This window comes from Gloeophyllum trabeum, assembly GCF_000344685.1.
Source record: "Gloeophyllum trabeum ATCC 11539 unplaced genomic scaffold GLOTRscaffold_00008, whole genome shotgun sequence".
Lineage (NCBI taxonomy): Eukaryota > Fungi > Basidiomycota > Agaricomycetes > Gloeophyllales > Gloeophyllaceae > Gloeophyllum > Gloeophyllum trabeum.
Window position 1 is genome coordinate 1,528,187 of NW_006920417.1, and position 14,401 is coordinate 1,542,587.

The following is a 14,401-nucleotide window of genomic DNA, read 5'->3' on the forward strand; positions in this document are numbered from 1 at the left end:
TCACAATGCGGATACGGACTCATCCGAAAGTGCAAGCCAAACAATTCGGCATGTCCTGAGTACAGCACCCCATGGAGAGCAGAGCTACTGCGCATTGGGCGGGGATAATTCCGTACAACTCGGAAGCAATCATCGACGCGCTATATCGACTTGTCCTTTTCCTCCGCCGCGTTCTCGGCAACAGGCCCCGTCTTCAACCTCACCACCACAAACCTCCTCGTCATCAAATTGAACACCATCCCGAACGTGAGCGCGATGAGCGTGCAGCTCATGATGATCACGTTGTACGGCATGCTGAAGTCCGGCGTCGCGAGGTCCACGAGGAGCACCCGGGTGTAGATCCTCGCCCTGCGTCCTGCTGGCTCAGATCCATTGACAGGAGCGCGAAGGACATCCGCCAGGGGCACAAGCACCGCTGGCGGGAGGTCCCACCCGCGCTGCGCGTCCGGCGGGTGCTCGGTGTACCGCAGGAACGACTTCATCACCTCCATCTCGAGCTGCGTGGTGCTGTTCGGCGGCAGCGTCAGCACGGACTCGAACAACGCCGGGCGACCGTGCGGGACCGGTGGGGTGTAGGCTATATCGGACAGCAAATCATCTAAAGACAAAATAGAACGAAAATCAGGAGACTTTGACGTCGATGGAGCAGTGGACGTACCACGTGCGCTGCCGCCGTTGGATATCTTGAGAGTGTGGAGATAAAACTGGACGTGCCACGGCATCGTCTCGAGGTAGACCGCCTGGATCTCCGACGGCAGGCTATTCCGTATTGACACCGATAGCCGCCCGCGAGATTGGCTGGTGCCTGCCATTGTGCGTTGGACCGAGAGAGGACTAGGAGGCTGCGAGGCTGGATCCAGGGCTAGCCAAGGACGATTGATGAGCGTGCCGCGCTGGATCTGCTGCATTACTTACGGTACACGAATTCAGATTCCAGCGGCCATCTTAATGCCAAGTTTAGTTCACTCTCAACTGTCATTGGCGCGTTAGTCTTGGAGAACTGGGTGCACAACGTCCCGGACTTACTATTTGACGTATCATAGATGGCCTTGCCATCCTGAACTGTGGACGGCTGCGGGTCGATCGAGTACGCCTCATTCGTGGGCAGCTCGACGACAATACGGCTGGCGCTAGCAACCGGACATGCTTTGCCGATGGGCCTACCAAAAATCGACTGCAGAGACCAGTCTAATATCCATCAACTACGGAGCACGGAATCCAGCGACGCTAATGCTCACCGCGCTTCTTGTCGAACGACAACCGCACCGGGTCAAAGACCGCCTGGAACGCTAGCCGTACCTCGACGCCTCTCTCCGCATGCCAGGTAACGTGGACGCTCATGCCGTGCCAGTCCGCCCCGAAAAGGCGGTGCGGGTTAAGCAGGGTCGCAATGCCCGAGATGCCCTTGCACGGCAGGAGCTTGAGGAAGGGCGTCAGGTTCTCGGTGCAGACGGTCTCAGAGGGCAAGGTTGCATGGCGCAGTTGGTGCGGGAGGGTCCACGCTGGGAGGTCGCCTTCCGGTGCGAATGCGAGCTTGGGTATCGTGGTGCGCTGCTCGTCGAGGGAGCCGATTGACGCACAGAAGAGCCCGGCAAGGGCGTTGCGCAGGCCTTTCCATCGCTCGTCTACGCTGCAGCAATGCGACACATGTCAGTCTTTTGCTGCGTGTGTCATAATCGTACTCACGAGGATGAACCGCCGTCGCCAATCCACGCCCATAGCTGGGCTCCAGTCCCGACTTCTTGCTCGTCTGGATAGCCCCAGCGGTCGTAGTCCCATTTTCCGGCGTTCAGGGAGAGGTGCAGCTCGGTGGTAGCATACTCCTGGAGTACTTGACCCAGTGCGAGTGGGAATAATGTGTAATGTTGGGCTGGGTTGTTCGTCAATATCTTTGCAGTTATCTCACATATGTGAATCGTAATTGACTCCGTCAAAGACCAATGTCAGCTAACGGGAGGCTAAGGTCAAGGGCTACTATAACTTTGGACAATATGAGGGAACGACAGGCAAGTAAATCGTGGCCTAACCCTTGCAGCTCATACTTTTTATCCAAAGTTGCAGTAGCCGTCAACTTCGCACAACTATCGACTGACATGGGATACAAAAGAATGGACCGTGGTATTCGGAGCATTATATTCCACGAAGCCAGACTATCGCTGTCCCAGCATTGTCTGTGGGTAGTCAAAGAAAAAAAGGGAATAAAAGCTCAGCACTGGAGGCAAGAGAAATCATCCCGTAAACCTGAGTCCATCGTCCCAGGCAAACCTTAACCTGCCGTTCTCTCTTCCGTCCAGCGAGAACTGCTCTAAGAACGTTTCTCTGCCATACCCCAGGAAAGAGCAACCTCCGCATACGTTGCTATAACACTCACGTATATTTCCCGCATCTATTTTTTCCGGGTTTCTGGGAACGCCTCCCTCCAGCAAAGTACTAAACGAGAATCTGGATATAACTTTGCCATCGCGTAAAGGCCGCAGCGTCAGCTCTTCCTTGAACGTTTCCGGTCGAGTTGCAGCAACGGTCCCCAGGATATATAGGAGCAACGTAGCAGGAAGCGTTGACCAGTGCACCATTGATTCGACTTTATAGCATGGCCGTACAGTACGACGCGATGATGACGGGAACAGGTACGCGAGTGCCACAGAGAGAAGCCCACCGCATTCCACGTGAAATTACCATAAACGGTCGATAAGAACGAATATTTAGTACGCGACGCCTAGCGAGAAACCAGACATTTTCGTAGTTTTGCTTTGTACAGAGGCTAAAGTGAGCCCATCGAATGTCAGGTCAAGCATAGATTCAGAAGCTTCCGCCTGAGTGCTGAGGGGTGAGGTCATTTCAGAATTTTTTGCCTTGTATATTTGAGCGGTTCTCCGTAGCTTCCGTCAATTGCTTGTGCCCGCGAACTACTCCCAACGCGAGGCATAGATAGCAGACCACTGGTCCTGTACAGCGCGGAATTTGAGTGGCATTAACATGTCATCACTATCGTCAAGGCCCTTCACGGTGTCCCTTGCAGAACCTGCAGAGGCTCCCCGTGGTGCTCGCCGCGTTATCATCCACGCCGACGTCCTGAAAACCGCAAAAATATGTGCGGGTGATGTACTTGCCTTATCACCCCTCGATCCTCCAGCCGGAGCAAAGACGGTGAGAATATCCCCTTCTTTCTCGCCTCTGTCACCTGCTTCTCAGGGCGAACTCATGATCTCCACTGACCAAGAGACCATGCTGATAGGCTTTCTCCGTTGGTGTAGCATGGCCCTCCTTTGACTGTTCACAAGACTGTAAGTACAAGCACATGGACTACTACACCACCATCAGGGATCAACTCTTCCGATTCCGTCTTCTTCCCTGATGACAAAAATGATGTTTTCTCATGATACTTCCAGCGATATCGGTATCTTCGTCTTTGCTCTTGACCGCACGTTTGTCGGAAGGGTCGAGGGTCAAGCTCTACCCTCTTTCAGCGGCCGCGAAGCTACCGCGCGGTTTGCCTTCGCTTCGTCAAGCCCAGGAAGCCGGGGCTGTTGTCCTCGCAGAAGTCCCCGATATTTCAAATCAGGCTGTTCGTCTCTCTGACAAGACGAAAGCATCAGAAAAGCGCAAGGACTGGCTCTCTCTTTTCGTCCGGGAGCTTCTTGGTCAGCAATCTGCAGTACTTATCCTTGGAATGCTATCTCACTGGACGAGGGTTATCTAGTCGATCTGAAATATCTCACACCCACCCAAACCGTTGAAGTGGTATACGAAGGCCGCCGACGGCAATTCACAGTTTCTTCCGTCTCGTCCCAATCAAGTCGAGCCGATAACAAAGGAATAGCGGACCTTACGGAAACCCTGCAGTCCCTCTCCATAGACTCACCCACACAATTATGGACAGTTGGGTGGGACACCACTGTGATTGTCGATGAGCCAAAGGGTAAAGTAGTTCGTTCTAAGTCTACATCCCACAAGGTAATTGGATGGAATTCACAAATGGGACAACCTAAATATCGTCTGATTCATCTCGTTAACCGCAGCCAGAAGTAGAAACGCTCCCGAACGTACCTATCCAAGATGCCTACTCATCCGTCGGAGGGCTCGATAAGCAGATTTCCCAGATTCGGGACCTCCTCGAGATACCGCTCACCCGACCGGACCTCTTCAAGCATTTCGGTTCGCCCGTCCCTTCAGAAATAGCACAACCCTTTCGCTGACACCAATCTCCAGGTCTCAAGCCTCCCCGCGGCATCCTCCTGCACGGCCCGCCGGGGACCGGCAAGACGCACCTCGCGCGCGCCATCGCGTCCTCTACCCGCTCCTCCATCCTTGTCGTCAACGGCCCCGAGCTTTCCTCCGCATACCACGGCGAGACCGAGTCGAAGCTCCGAGCGGTCTTCGCGGACGCGCGCGCCAAGGCGCCGTGCATCGTCGTTCTGGACGAGGTGGACGCATTGTGTCCGCGGCGCGAGGACAGCGCTGGCGGGGAGGTGGAGAAGCGCGTCGTGGCGACGCTGTTGACGATTATGGATGGGATCGAGGGAGAGGACGACGAGGATGGCGGAAGGGTGGTGGTTGTGGCTACGACTAATAGGCCCAATGCTATTGACCCTGCTCTGAGGAGACCCGGAAGATTTGATCGAGAGATTGAAATAGGTATCATCCAGCGCCTTCTATGATTGCAAGAAACGCTGCTAACGCGTCTATCACTATAATAGGTATACCAGACGCCGAAGCTCGCTCTTCCATCCTCAAAGTCTTGTTGTCAAAAACCCCCCACAGCCTCACAGACAGTGACATCCACACTCTCGCCTCCCAAGCCCATGGCTATGTAGGCGCCGACCTCTCAGCTGCTGTCAGAGAGGCAGGCACCCTCACCATCAAACGCTACCTCTCCTCCCCTTCTCCTCCACCGACCCCACCCTCTCTAACCTTTTCCGACTTGCTCACCGCCCTTCCCACAATTCGCCCGTCCGCACTGCGCTCGCTCTACCTCCCCACCACGCCTGTGTACTTCTCATCCATCGGCGGGCACAAGGAGACAATCCAGAAGCTCCGCGAGTGCGTCGAGTGGCCGATGAAGCATCCCGAGGCATTCAAGAGGCTTGGGGTCCGCCCGGTGAAGGGCGTGCTACTGTACGGGCCGCCCGGGTGTGCGAAGACGGTTCTGGTGAGGGCGCTGGCGTGCGAGAGCGGGGTAAACTTCGTTGCTGTGAAGGGGCCTGAGGTGAGTGATATTCAGATTCGTGCGTCCGGTGATTATGAGTTTTACATTACGAGCAGCTTCTGAGCAAGTTCGTCGGAGAGTCCGAGCGCGCTGTGAGGGATATATTTGCGAAAGCGCGCGCAGCCTCACCCGCGATCATATTCTTCGTGAGTTTCTCATATCTTCCTTTTGTCCTTCAGTGCTCATACTGCTGCTTCCTAGGATGAACTCGACGCGCTAGCGACCTCGCGCTCGTCTGCATCCTCTTCGAACACGAACGAGGGCGTTCTCACGTCTCTACTAAATGAGATGGACGGTGTGCAAGAACTGGTTGGGGTCACCGTCGTAGCAGCTACCAACAGGCCGGAAGCAATCGTACGTCTTCGGCTGGGCAGCCTACTGCAAAAGCCACTGACTGCTGTCTCTAGGATTCCGCTTTGATGCGTCCTGGCCGCCTGGACCGCATCTTGTACGTGGGCCCTCCGGACCAGTCTGGGCGGGAAGAGATCCTGAAGATTAAGATCGCCGGCATGAGTGTCGAGGACGGGTTGGACGTTTGCGAAATCGCAACATTGGTACGCCGATGCATCATATCTGCAAGTCTGCTAACCTCCCAGTTGCTAATGTATGACATGCAGACCGAGGGTTGTTCGGGCGCGGAAATCGCTTCACTATGCCAAGAAGCTGCGATGCTAACAATGAGAAGAGATTTGGATGCACCATTCGTATGCAGTCTACATCCTGTTTCGCGGTTACTGACTGCTTCCACGCTTTATCACAGGTACCGAAGAACGCGTTCGTCTCCGCCGCAAAAGTTATCAAGAAGCAAATCACACCCGATGTAGTTCGTCACTTCGAAGAATGGAGCCGCTTGAGCGGGGTTGCCGAGGTGTGAGACTCACTTGTATCACTCATGCGACGGGGTATTATGCAATATTAATTCGGTGCGTATGGCGTATAATGATACATTGTGCTTTGCGTGATACATCTGCTGACAAACCCCCGATCGACCAATGATCTCTGGAGAGCCTGGAATGACCTTGGTCAAGACAATGGCCAATTTAGCGAGTCAGAAGGCTCAACGCACAATCCAATCACAGAGATACAGTCATCTATAGCACGGGATCCTGGACCGGCTTAGTGTCGCCGTGTGCTCCTCGACCCTTAGTGTCGAATTCTGCGAGATCCTGGTCAACATCCGGATGTCATTAGCCTCGAGACAAAATCGACATACCTGCGGGATCCCTCGTTGCAACACCAGCCCGCTTGTTGGCGCCAGGCTCCTGCGTCGAGCCCTGCACCCGCTGGGCCTCGGTCTCCGTCAACTTGTCGTCGTTCAACTTCTGCTTGCTCTCCTGCGGGAGCTCATCGATGAGCTTGTCACCAACGAAGTTGTGAGTCGTGGCCATCGTGGATGATAATGAGGATGATTTGTGAGCAATAACACGGGGGAATTCGTCGAGACGAAGATGGTTTGTGTTTTTCGTCAGGATGATCTACAGCGGTTATATATTAGAGGTGTGGCTGAGAAGGTCGATGATGTCATCGAATCGATGAGGTGGGATGTCACTGGCACGTCATTCTGCGCCACCAGCCACACTTCCTGAGTGGCGGAGAAAGAACGTGAATTTCCGAGGCTGGCACCACACGCGCCACCTTCGCGTGACCGACGCGTAAATGAGCGCGTCTCCATGGCCCTCAGGCCACACAGGGGACTTCGTGTAATTGACACAACACATATTGTGGATTGTACCTCTCATTTTCATTCTCTATCTTATAGCAACAGGATTTACAATCTGACGTGCCGCTTTCCACCAGCCGAACGACCTTTGCAAGGTGCAACGGAGGGAGTTTGGGTCGCCCTTCTATCTCATGATCAGGGCAAACCAAGCAGCATGGGCATGAGAATGGTTAAATCAGGTGTACCAACACCTACGCAAGGACATTAGCCAAGCGTGCAAGTACCAGGATCATGTCAAGCACGTACCAGTGACGGGATCCCATCCAGGTTCGCTGGAAAACAGGCGAACCGGTTACTTATAGCCAGCGAAAAAGAAAGGAGTAACATACGTCGTGAAACCTACTGTACCTAATTTCGTTCAGACCCTGTCAGCCACAGCCCTCCCTTTGGAAGCAGGGGCGCTACTCACCACAGCCCTGGTTGGAACCATTCGTGATATCATGGAAAGCGGATGCGAATCCAGGCGTGTAGATCTAAGTAGCAATCAGGTTTGCCGCTTTCTCTTAGCCAAAAAGGCTTTCAGTGATCTTACCACAGGGTTCAAAAAGCCTGACAACAGTCAGATGGATGTACGGCCCCAGAGTGGGCGAGATACTCACCGACCGGTCCTTTCCCCGCGCCCAATCGAGCATCGTTAACCAACGTGATCATGGATCCAACCACCGGCGACGATGCAGAAGTCCCGTATACCAGCTCGAATTCCCCATCAATAGCTTGGCAATACGGTAAGTAAATTGAAATGAAAGAGTACGCGACCAAATAGATGCTGACCAATGACATAGTTGACACTATGCGCAGGTGAGCAAGGTTCGTCCAATAGCCCATAGTGAACACCCACCCATTAGCGGCCAAGTCAGGGAACGCTCGAACCTGTGTGCAACGATAGTTAACAGCAAATCTCGCCCGAAGCACAGCATCCACCTACATTCCCACTGTTATTGTACTGTGCCGCGGTGTACGGAGGCGGGTACGCCTCTAAATAATGCGTGACCGCAGCAGCCTGGTACGACGGCATGGCGAATATATTGCTGAAGCCGCCACCGCTGTAGATGACCGTCTCCGCCGCACTCTCGGGTTCATATACCGTGTACCCAGGGCTCACTTGCGTCGCACCCACGGCCGTGACGTAGGGACACGTAGCAGGGAAGTCCGGGTTGAACCGCGTTCCATTCACACTCTCCGTGTCTAGACGTCGATTAGCACAGAGCGCATGAAGGCCAGCTCGAGTAGCGTAGGACGTACTTGTGGCAGTATCAATGCACTCGCCACCGAAGCCAGCGACGCCGTAGTCACCCGAAGCGTAGAGAACGGTGGTTCCCATCATACCGAGCTTGGCGTACTCGTTGCACTGCCGGATGGCGTACGCGGGCGTAGCGGTGAATTCGTCTTGGCCGTATGAAGTGGACACTACATACGGAGGAGCGATGATTCCACACGATTCCGGTCCTGCAAAAGAGGATGAGTGACAGATAAGCGGTTTCAGCATAGGAGATGTAGACGTACCGTTGTATCCGCCGGGAGCGGTGTCAGGGTATATACCGTCTTGGCTGGGATCGTCCCCGCCTTCATATGTGCAGAAAGAGGCGTCGACGGCGTCGAGCCAGTTATCAAAGCCGGCACCTGTCCAAGGTGATTTTGGTTGAGCTCTATAACTCGCGGACCACAAAGGGTGACTGACCTTCTACCATATCGCCTGTCTGCAACAAAGTGACGTTTTGAGGGGTAACGAGGCTCATCGCGTATTCGAAGTCGAGATCGCTCTCCCCATTGTAGTCGAATCCCTGGTATTGGGCCTGAGGATAGCCTGATGATTCTCTTGTAAGCATTGACATGCAATGGGTACTGTTCATGCTAACCTCCATCGATGGATACGAGTACAGGGCGAGTACCGACCAGACTTGGCGAGTAGTTGCTGAAGAACATATCGAGATCTGTGGGCAGGTACGCTTGAGGTGTAAACTCCACTGTAATGGCCGTCAGGTTTATCCACTCTTGTGTCTGCCAGATACTGGGGGCCACTTACCGACACCGTACGTGTTCTTCCCTGTCTGTGTTGGGACATAGTAGATATTGTACAATGCCCTCAAGCAAGCGGGGGTTATATATTCGTCGCAGGAGTCCAAGCTCGGCGCTACGCTGGGATGCTCTCCGTTGGTCTTCGGCCCGTTGTACGGTGACGGCTTGCCCAAGGAGCTTTCTCTTTTACGCTTCAGCTTTCCCGGAGCGCCTTCGTCCCGTGCGACGCGATGGTTAAAGTGAACCGTAGGCTTGACGAGCTCGATGTGAGGTTGAACATGCGCTGGGAGAGAATACGAGTGGCAGCCTAGTCGAAGATTCAATAAGCCTGGCGTGATACACTGGCGGTAGTAACAACTAACTGATTTGCTCGAGCCCGGACTCCTCATGTTCGTAGACATGGTATTCCGTGTCCAACAGGTCTTCCGCCTCAGCCACAGTAGCATTCAGCTCGATCCAGCCTTTATTACCGCTGAGCCTGATGCGTTCGGGAGATATACCGGATCCGATCAGCCAATTTTTAACGGCCTCGATGGTCTCAGAGCTAGGCTTGAACATCTCGATTACCTCGGTCGGCGACAAATGTTTGCCATAGTCGGCAGAATGCGGGTGCGAGACCGCCATGAGGATATCCTCGACCTTGTCGAGATTACTCTGCGTCAAGCCGAATCTCATAGGAAGGATCTTGTCGGACTCGAGTCTGCGAGACTGCACCCATGCTGGTGAGGGTTCAGCAGCGCGCTTCTCGTGGACGACATAGTTGGCTCGGCGAGAGGGGGCCGCGAAGGTCAGACCGCCCAGAGCGAGGATAAAAAGGGACCACGAGAGCAACATGGCTGTCTTGGTTTTGCAAGACGACTGTCGCCAATCAGAGATCAGGGGAGTCCCAGGGTATTCCAGATTCTCCTTCCCCTTTAAATCTGTCCGATTTTGCCTGGCACATGAGCGGTGAGACGATGCTCAGGAAAAAATGGCAAGGGTTGAGATAAGGATGAGTCGTTGTAGCTATTTGTAAACGCTCGAGTGTTTGGGCATGCCCGGTATACTTATAACCAGGCTTTGTGGTGGAAAGAAGCGGCTTGGTAGGTCTGTATGCATGTGTGCAGGCACACGATGCACTCGCCGAATTTTTAGACGCGACCCGGACGTTAAGCCACGGCTCGTGGATTGAAGAGAGACGCCGAGGCTTACTGATCAGAAATGACACGAGTATAGGAACGAGTCGTCCACACACCTACGAGGAACGACACCAATGGGAACCCAACCCCCACTGGTAGAGGTCATCCGCATCCGAGCAGTGCTGACTGCAGATATGTGGTCCTATGAGACGTTTCGGCTGCTTCGGGCACCCGAGCGCAAGCTTGAGTCCGGTGTATATCTAAGAGATACGAGATAACTCCTCCGAGATATCGTGTGTAGTGAGTGCTCTGAACAAAGGAGATAACTATAACCATCCATGTTTCAACTTAACTTCGTGAACCATTGTGCCCATATACCGGAGAAGTGTAAGATCTAAGAAAGGGACCTACAGAGCGCTCGCGTGCCTCAGGGAGTCAGGGTAGCGGCCCGGTCCGGCATCTTTCCGCGTACTTACCCAGGTGGCTATGTTTAGTCGGTGTCTTCTTATCGTCCGCCGCCGCCGGCTCTCAGCAAATTGCACTGTGAACGTTAAGTCATGTTACTCTGGATTTGCTGAGGTAGACGTAAGACGCAACCTTCCAAATTATATGCTGGAACTTCCCAGCCTTCGTTGGTACCACAAGACCTCGGCGGTACCCCGTCGGGCTGATTCATCTGCAATGAAAGAACAGTACTTCCCGCGTTCCCCTCGCTGCGTTTGAACTCGACCCCAGCCATGGCCACCCACAAACTACTCACTGCGCTGAAGTCGTCCACCCCCGCTCTCGGAGCCTGGCTGACACTTCCCGGCGCGATCTACGCTCGGACTGTCGCACAAGCATCCCCTCACCTGTCTTGGCTGGTGATCGACTGTGAGCATGGGCTGATCTCCCTGAACCCCGGGGCGGCGGAGACAATCTCAGCAATCGAAGGCTCGGGACCTAACCCTCCTTCGTCGATCATCAGGATCCCCGCGACAGGAATCAGCGGCGCTGATACCGGGCTGGGCTGGCAGATCAAGTACGCCTTGGACGCTGGTGCAAGGGGCATTATGGTTCCCATGGTCGGGTCGGCTGCGAGAGCGAAAGAGATAGTTGCTGAGGCGCGATTCCCGCCCGTGGGCAGACGTGGTTTCGGAAGTCCATACACCCATGGCATTTGGAATCTCAGCGCGGGGGATTATTTGGGATCTGCGAACAACAGCGTCCAAGTGTGGTGCCAGATAGAGTCCCAGGAGGGGATGCAGAACCTCGAGGAAATCGCAGCGGTGGATGGCATAGGTACGTAACGAATACGTTGTGCTCCGTGTTAGGAGAACCTGGAGTTGTGCTTATGCTTTGGGATTAGATGCATTGTTCATTGGGCCTTACGACCTCTCTATATCCCATGGACTGCCTCCTCCTTCTCCGGACCCTCATCCGGAGGCTGAGAAGTTGATTCAGAGGATAAAAGAGGTAGCGCACAAAGCGGGAAAGAGATGGTAGGCAGTTCTATACCTTTCGGCTAGCATGCGAGCTCAACACATGTCAACCGTAGTGTCATGTTCTGCACTAACGGCGAGCAGGCCGCTAAACGGGCAAAGGAAGGATTCGACATGGTGAGAGACCTTTGGCTAGCTTACGGGATAGAACTAACCATGCCTTTCTCGGAAGATTAATGTTATTATCGACGCTAACGCCTTGGCCAATGGTATAGGAAGCCATCTTGCAACTGCTGCGGGCCAGTGAAGTATCTACGCAGCTTGTGGTTATAGTTTTGTACGATTAGTGGTCGCCGTAGACGATAGTATCATGCAACGTCGCCTGTTTCTCGGAGTAAGTGGCCGAGAGAAAGGCGAAGCTCATGCACACACCTTGACGTGTAAAGGTATCCCGCTGCTCGGCTACTCAGTAAAATTCCAGGAGACGTCCTTGAAGTCCAACGTTAAAGGTGAAGTTCGGGTATACGCCTGTATACGCCACAACTTCCTTCTCACCTCCCCGCCACAACGATGTCTGCGCATAACCGCATTTTGCCCTGGAACTTCCACTCAGGGGACTGGTTTGTCTGACGAAATTAACGCATGATTTCTCACGACTGAGCGTCTCAAAGCTTACTATACGATGGAAATCGATGCAACCTCGTTGGTGACCTCCGAACTACTCAATCACCATTGAACTGTCTAATAATGGGTCTATAGTACAAGGAGCTCAGTGGCAATCACGCCGGTGCCTTTCGTCCTTGAGTATGTCAGGGAGATATCATATATATACGAACCAGGGAACAATCGCCGACGTGGTAAGTTACCGGTGATATATGCTATCTGGCCGAATCTGACAGCAATCAATCCCTCCTTCTATTTGCCGTCATGCTGTACAATCGATAGTACATGAGATGAGGATGGCGGCCTCGAACTTTCGAACCACCCCGCCACTTTTGCCAATTGGATGCCTTCGATCGCCCTTGAAACGCGAAGATGCAGGCAGTCTCGGGACAGGACGCATTTCCAGCGACGCTATGGACAAGTATAGATAAACATAAAGGCTCTCGGCCCGTATCCACCAGAAAGCACTGAGCCGATGTTAAGTCGGAAAGCTAGTGTAATGTGCTGAAATGTTGTGCGGTATGTTGGATTCTGCTCCATCACACTTATTGCCCTCTAACGCCCGTGAACCTCAAAGGACAGTTACAGAAATAAGGAACATAGCATGTACCAGGTAAACCGCAGCGCCAACATAGTTTAGTATCGTCACTCCCGTGACCGAGGCATATTACATCCGCCAGGGTTTGTGGGCGCCAGTGGTACCTGGATCTAGGTCTCTTCGGACCTCCTTTGCCGCACTTTCCTCCAAATCCCATGGCATCTCCGAAGCATGGCCTACGGTTTCAATTGGCTCAATGACATTGGAGCTATCCTTGTTCTCCGGGACTGTGCCTCATGTCCGACAGGAGTCAGTGGCAGAGATGCTGTGGTGGGACAGCAGTGCTGTGCTTCTCATAGAAGATATAGCATCCTGGGGAGCGCTCCCAACAACGTTTCATTACCCCCTCTGGTGAGATTATCTACTATCGCTTGCCCCAGACCCAGTCTCGCTGCTCCGCCTTCACTAGAGAGGTTCACCCTTACCTCTTTCTGTGAAGCGTGGACGATATCAATCAAGTGACTGGCGAAGCCGTACGAAGCGTTCGAAAATATCATCCATCCCGCAGACTCTTCACATATTACTTTGCCTTAGTTTTGGGCGTCCTCAGGTGTCACCGATCGAACAGGTTCATTTGACTTCCATGAACGTCCTTCGCGACGATGAGCGGTTCCTGGAGATCCAGTCGTTCGAAGGAGGTCATTCGTGTGCACGCATGAGATTTATCTTCAACGTGGTGTACGCGTGCTGTTCATATAACATGCGTCCCGTGGTGCCTCTTTGGCTATCGTTCATCGAAGGCACGGACGACGAAGATATATGGCTTTGGAGAGACGGGGACGAGCAAGCATTGAGCGACATGGGCCTGACGGATGATGTGGCTTTTGAGCAGGAAGACTGGGAATGTGCACAAATCGCTCTGAAGAAGCGTGTGGACCGTACTCGAGGGCGTGGCTTCCGTGTCATGGATGATGAAAGCCGGCGGGTACACCAAGCACAGCACCGGCATCTTCGGTTCGCAGCGATTGCATGGCGTATCGTCAGCTCGAAGGCCTTGCGAGATCTGGATACCGATAGGGGTCTACGGTTCAAGATCAAGTATAATCTTGGATCCCTGGTGCACACCTGGTGGAGGTCTTGCCCAGATAAGCTGCGGGCTGCGTTGCGTTCTAACCAGATGCGTCCCGTATACCGCCGGTTCTTGGAAAGCATGGATAATACCGGACACAAGTGTCATTGGGGCCGAGATAATAGCTATGGATTTGATGGATTGGAGGAATGGATCTCATTTCTATCCTGGATGGATGATCGGCGGGATGTCGAGCCAGTCTACTTCAACCGGAATGGTTGTTCCCTGTGTAATGAAAGGTATCCCGTGTCTATTGCATACCCTTTCGACAACGAAGCAACTGACCGATCGAAATCCCTTTCAGATTCTCTCATCCCAGGTCTGAAATGGACCCCTTCCTCCACAAAGACGAGCAGCTGCACGTGCAGCAGTGGCAGGTGCTAGCCGCTCTTATGATGTCAGAATTGTCAAGAGAAGAATACCTTCCGGAAGAATTCGCATCGATGATGAAAAATATCTATTCCCGCATCTACGACAAGCTTCAAGCTCCTCTTGTCCTTTATATCGAAGATCAGTTATGGCAATACGTGGCTCAAGATCCGCCTGACAGCCGGTACTTCTGGTGGATTAACGCATATCCTGCTGAATGG

The 14,401-nt window shown here is 53.5% G+C and overlaps 6 protein-coding genes across 6 annotated transcripts; 3 read left to right on the forward strand and 3 right to left on the reverse strand.

Annotated features, from left to right (window-relative positions):
* Positions 1 to 140: 140 nt before the first annotated feature.
* Positions 141 to 2,573, reverse strand: GLOTRDRAFT_77679 (Gpi16 subunit, GPI transamidase component; the record flags this gene model as incomplete). The annotated part of the gene is made up of 7 exons (XM_007868919.1): positions 141 to 598; positions 659 to 862; positions 916 to 972; positions 1,027 to 1,188; positions 1,239 to 1,630; positions 1,687 to 1,870; positions 2,372 to 2,573. 7 exons carry the CDS (start codon positions 2,571 to 2,573, stop codon positions 141 to 143), a joined length of 1,659 nt encoding a protein of 552 aa, XP_007867110.1.
* Positions 2,574 to 2,976: 403 nt separating this feature from the next.
* On the forward strand, positions 2,977 to 6,080 carry GLOTRDRAFT_116620 (AAA-domain-containing protein; the record flags this gene model as incomplete). Its single annotated transcript, XM_007868920.1, has 11 exons — positions 2,977 to 3,147; positions 3,452 to 3,641; positions 3,701 to 3,954; positions 4,020 to 4,163; positions 4,263 to 4,635; positions 4,698 to 5,206; positions 5,263 to 5,352; positions 5,408 to 5,560; positions 5,614 to 5,760; positions 5,824 to 5,910; positions 5,967 to 6,080. 11 exons carry the CDS (start codon positions 2,977 to 2,979, stop codon positions 6,078 to 6,080), a joined length of 2,232 nt encoding a protein of 743 aa, XP_007867111.1.
* Positions 6,081 to 6,101: 21 nt separating this feature from the next.
* Positions 6,102 to 6,646, reverse strand: GLOTRDRAFT_139346 (uncharacterized protein). The gene is made up of 3 exons (XM_007868921.1): positions 6,420 to 6,646; positions 6,273 to 6,362; positions 6,102 to 6,214 (listed from the first exon to the last, which is right to left on the reverse strand). Exons 1-2 carry the CDS (start codon positions 6,592 to 6,594, stop codon positions 6,298 to 6,300), a joined length of 240 nt encoding a protein of 79 aa, XP_007867112.1. The 5' UTR covers positions 6,595 to 6,646; the 3' UTR covers positions 6,102 to 6,214; positions 6,273 to 6,297.
* A 415-nt stretch (positions 6,647 to 7,061) lies between these two features.
* On the reverse strand, positions 7,062 to 9,776 carry GLOTRDRAFT_139347 (subtilisin-like protein; the record flags this gene model as incomplete). Its single annotated transcript, XM_007868922.1, has 15 exons — positions 7,062 to 7,117; positions 7,173 to 7,198; positions 7,256 to 7,274; positions 7,336 to 7,399; positions 7,459 to 7,475; positions 7,526 to 7,639; positions 7,698 to 7,714; positions 7,765 to 7,796; positions 7,852 to 8,111; positions 8,169 to 8,372; positions 8,430 to 8,546; positions 8,605 to 8,730; positions 8,783 to 8,890; positions 8,950 to 9,249; positions 9,305 to 9,776. The coding sequence occupies 15 exons, from the start codon at positions 9,774 to 9,776 to the stop codon at positions 7,062 to 7,064; spliced, it is 1,932 nt and encodes a 643-aa protein (XP_007867113.1).
* A 1,021-nt stretch (positions 9,777 to 10,797) lies between these two features.
* Positions 10,798 to 11,545, forward strand: GLOTRDRAFT_42703 (Phosphoenolpyruvate/pyruvate domain-containing protein; the record flags this gene model as incomplete). Its single annotated transcript, XM_007868442.1, has 2 exons — positions 10,798 to 11,341; positions 11,409 to 11,545. The coding sequence occupies 2 exons, from the start codon at positions 10,798 to 10,800 to the stop codon at positions 11,543 to 11,545; spliced, it is 681 nt and encodes a 226-aa protein (XP_007866633.1).
* A 544-nt stretch (positions 11,546 to 12,089) lies between these two features.
* GLOTRDRAFT_116624 (uncharacterized protein) lies at positions 12,090 to 12,768 on the forward strand. The gene is made up of 4 exons (XM_007868923.1): positions 12,090 to 12,183; positions 12,241 to 12,338; positions 12,427 to 12,663; positions 12,722 to 12,768. Exons 1-3 carry the CDS (start codon positions 12,164 to 12,166, stop codon positions 12,573 to 12,575), a joined length of 267 nt encoding a protein of 88 aa, XP_007867114.1. The 5' UTR covers positions 12,090 to 12,163; the 3' UTR covers positions 12,576 to 12,663; positions 12,722 to 12,768.
* The last annotated feature ends 1,633 nt before the right edge of the window (positions 12,769 to 14,401 follow it).

Coding starts and splice junctions, on each gene's coding strand:
- GLOTRDRAFT_116624 (XM_007868923.1), top strand. CDS start 12,164: ATGGAAATCGATGCAACCTC. Junction 12,184..12,240: donor ATGGAAATCGATGCAACCTC/GTTGGTGACCTC, acceptor ATGGGTCTATAG/TACAAGGAGCTCAGTGGCAA. Junction 12,339..12,426: donor AGGGAACAATCGCCGACGTG/GTAAGTTACCGG, acceptor TACAATCGATAG/TACATGAGATGAGGATGGCG.
- GLOTRDRAFT_139346 (XM_007868921.1), bottom strand. CDS start 6,594: ATGGCCACGACTCACAACTTCGTTGGTGACAAGCTCATCGATGAGCTC. Junction 6,363..6,419: donor TGCAACGAGGGATCCCGCAG/GTATGTCGATTT, acceptor AGGATCTCGCAG/AATTCGACACTAAGGGTCGA.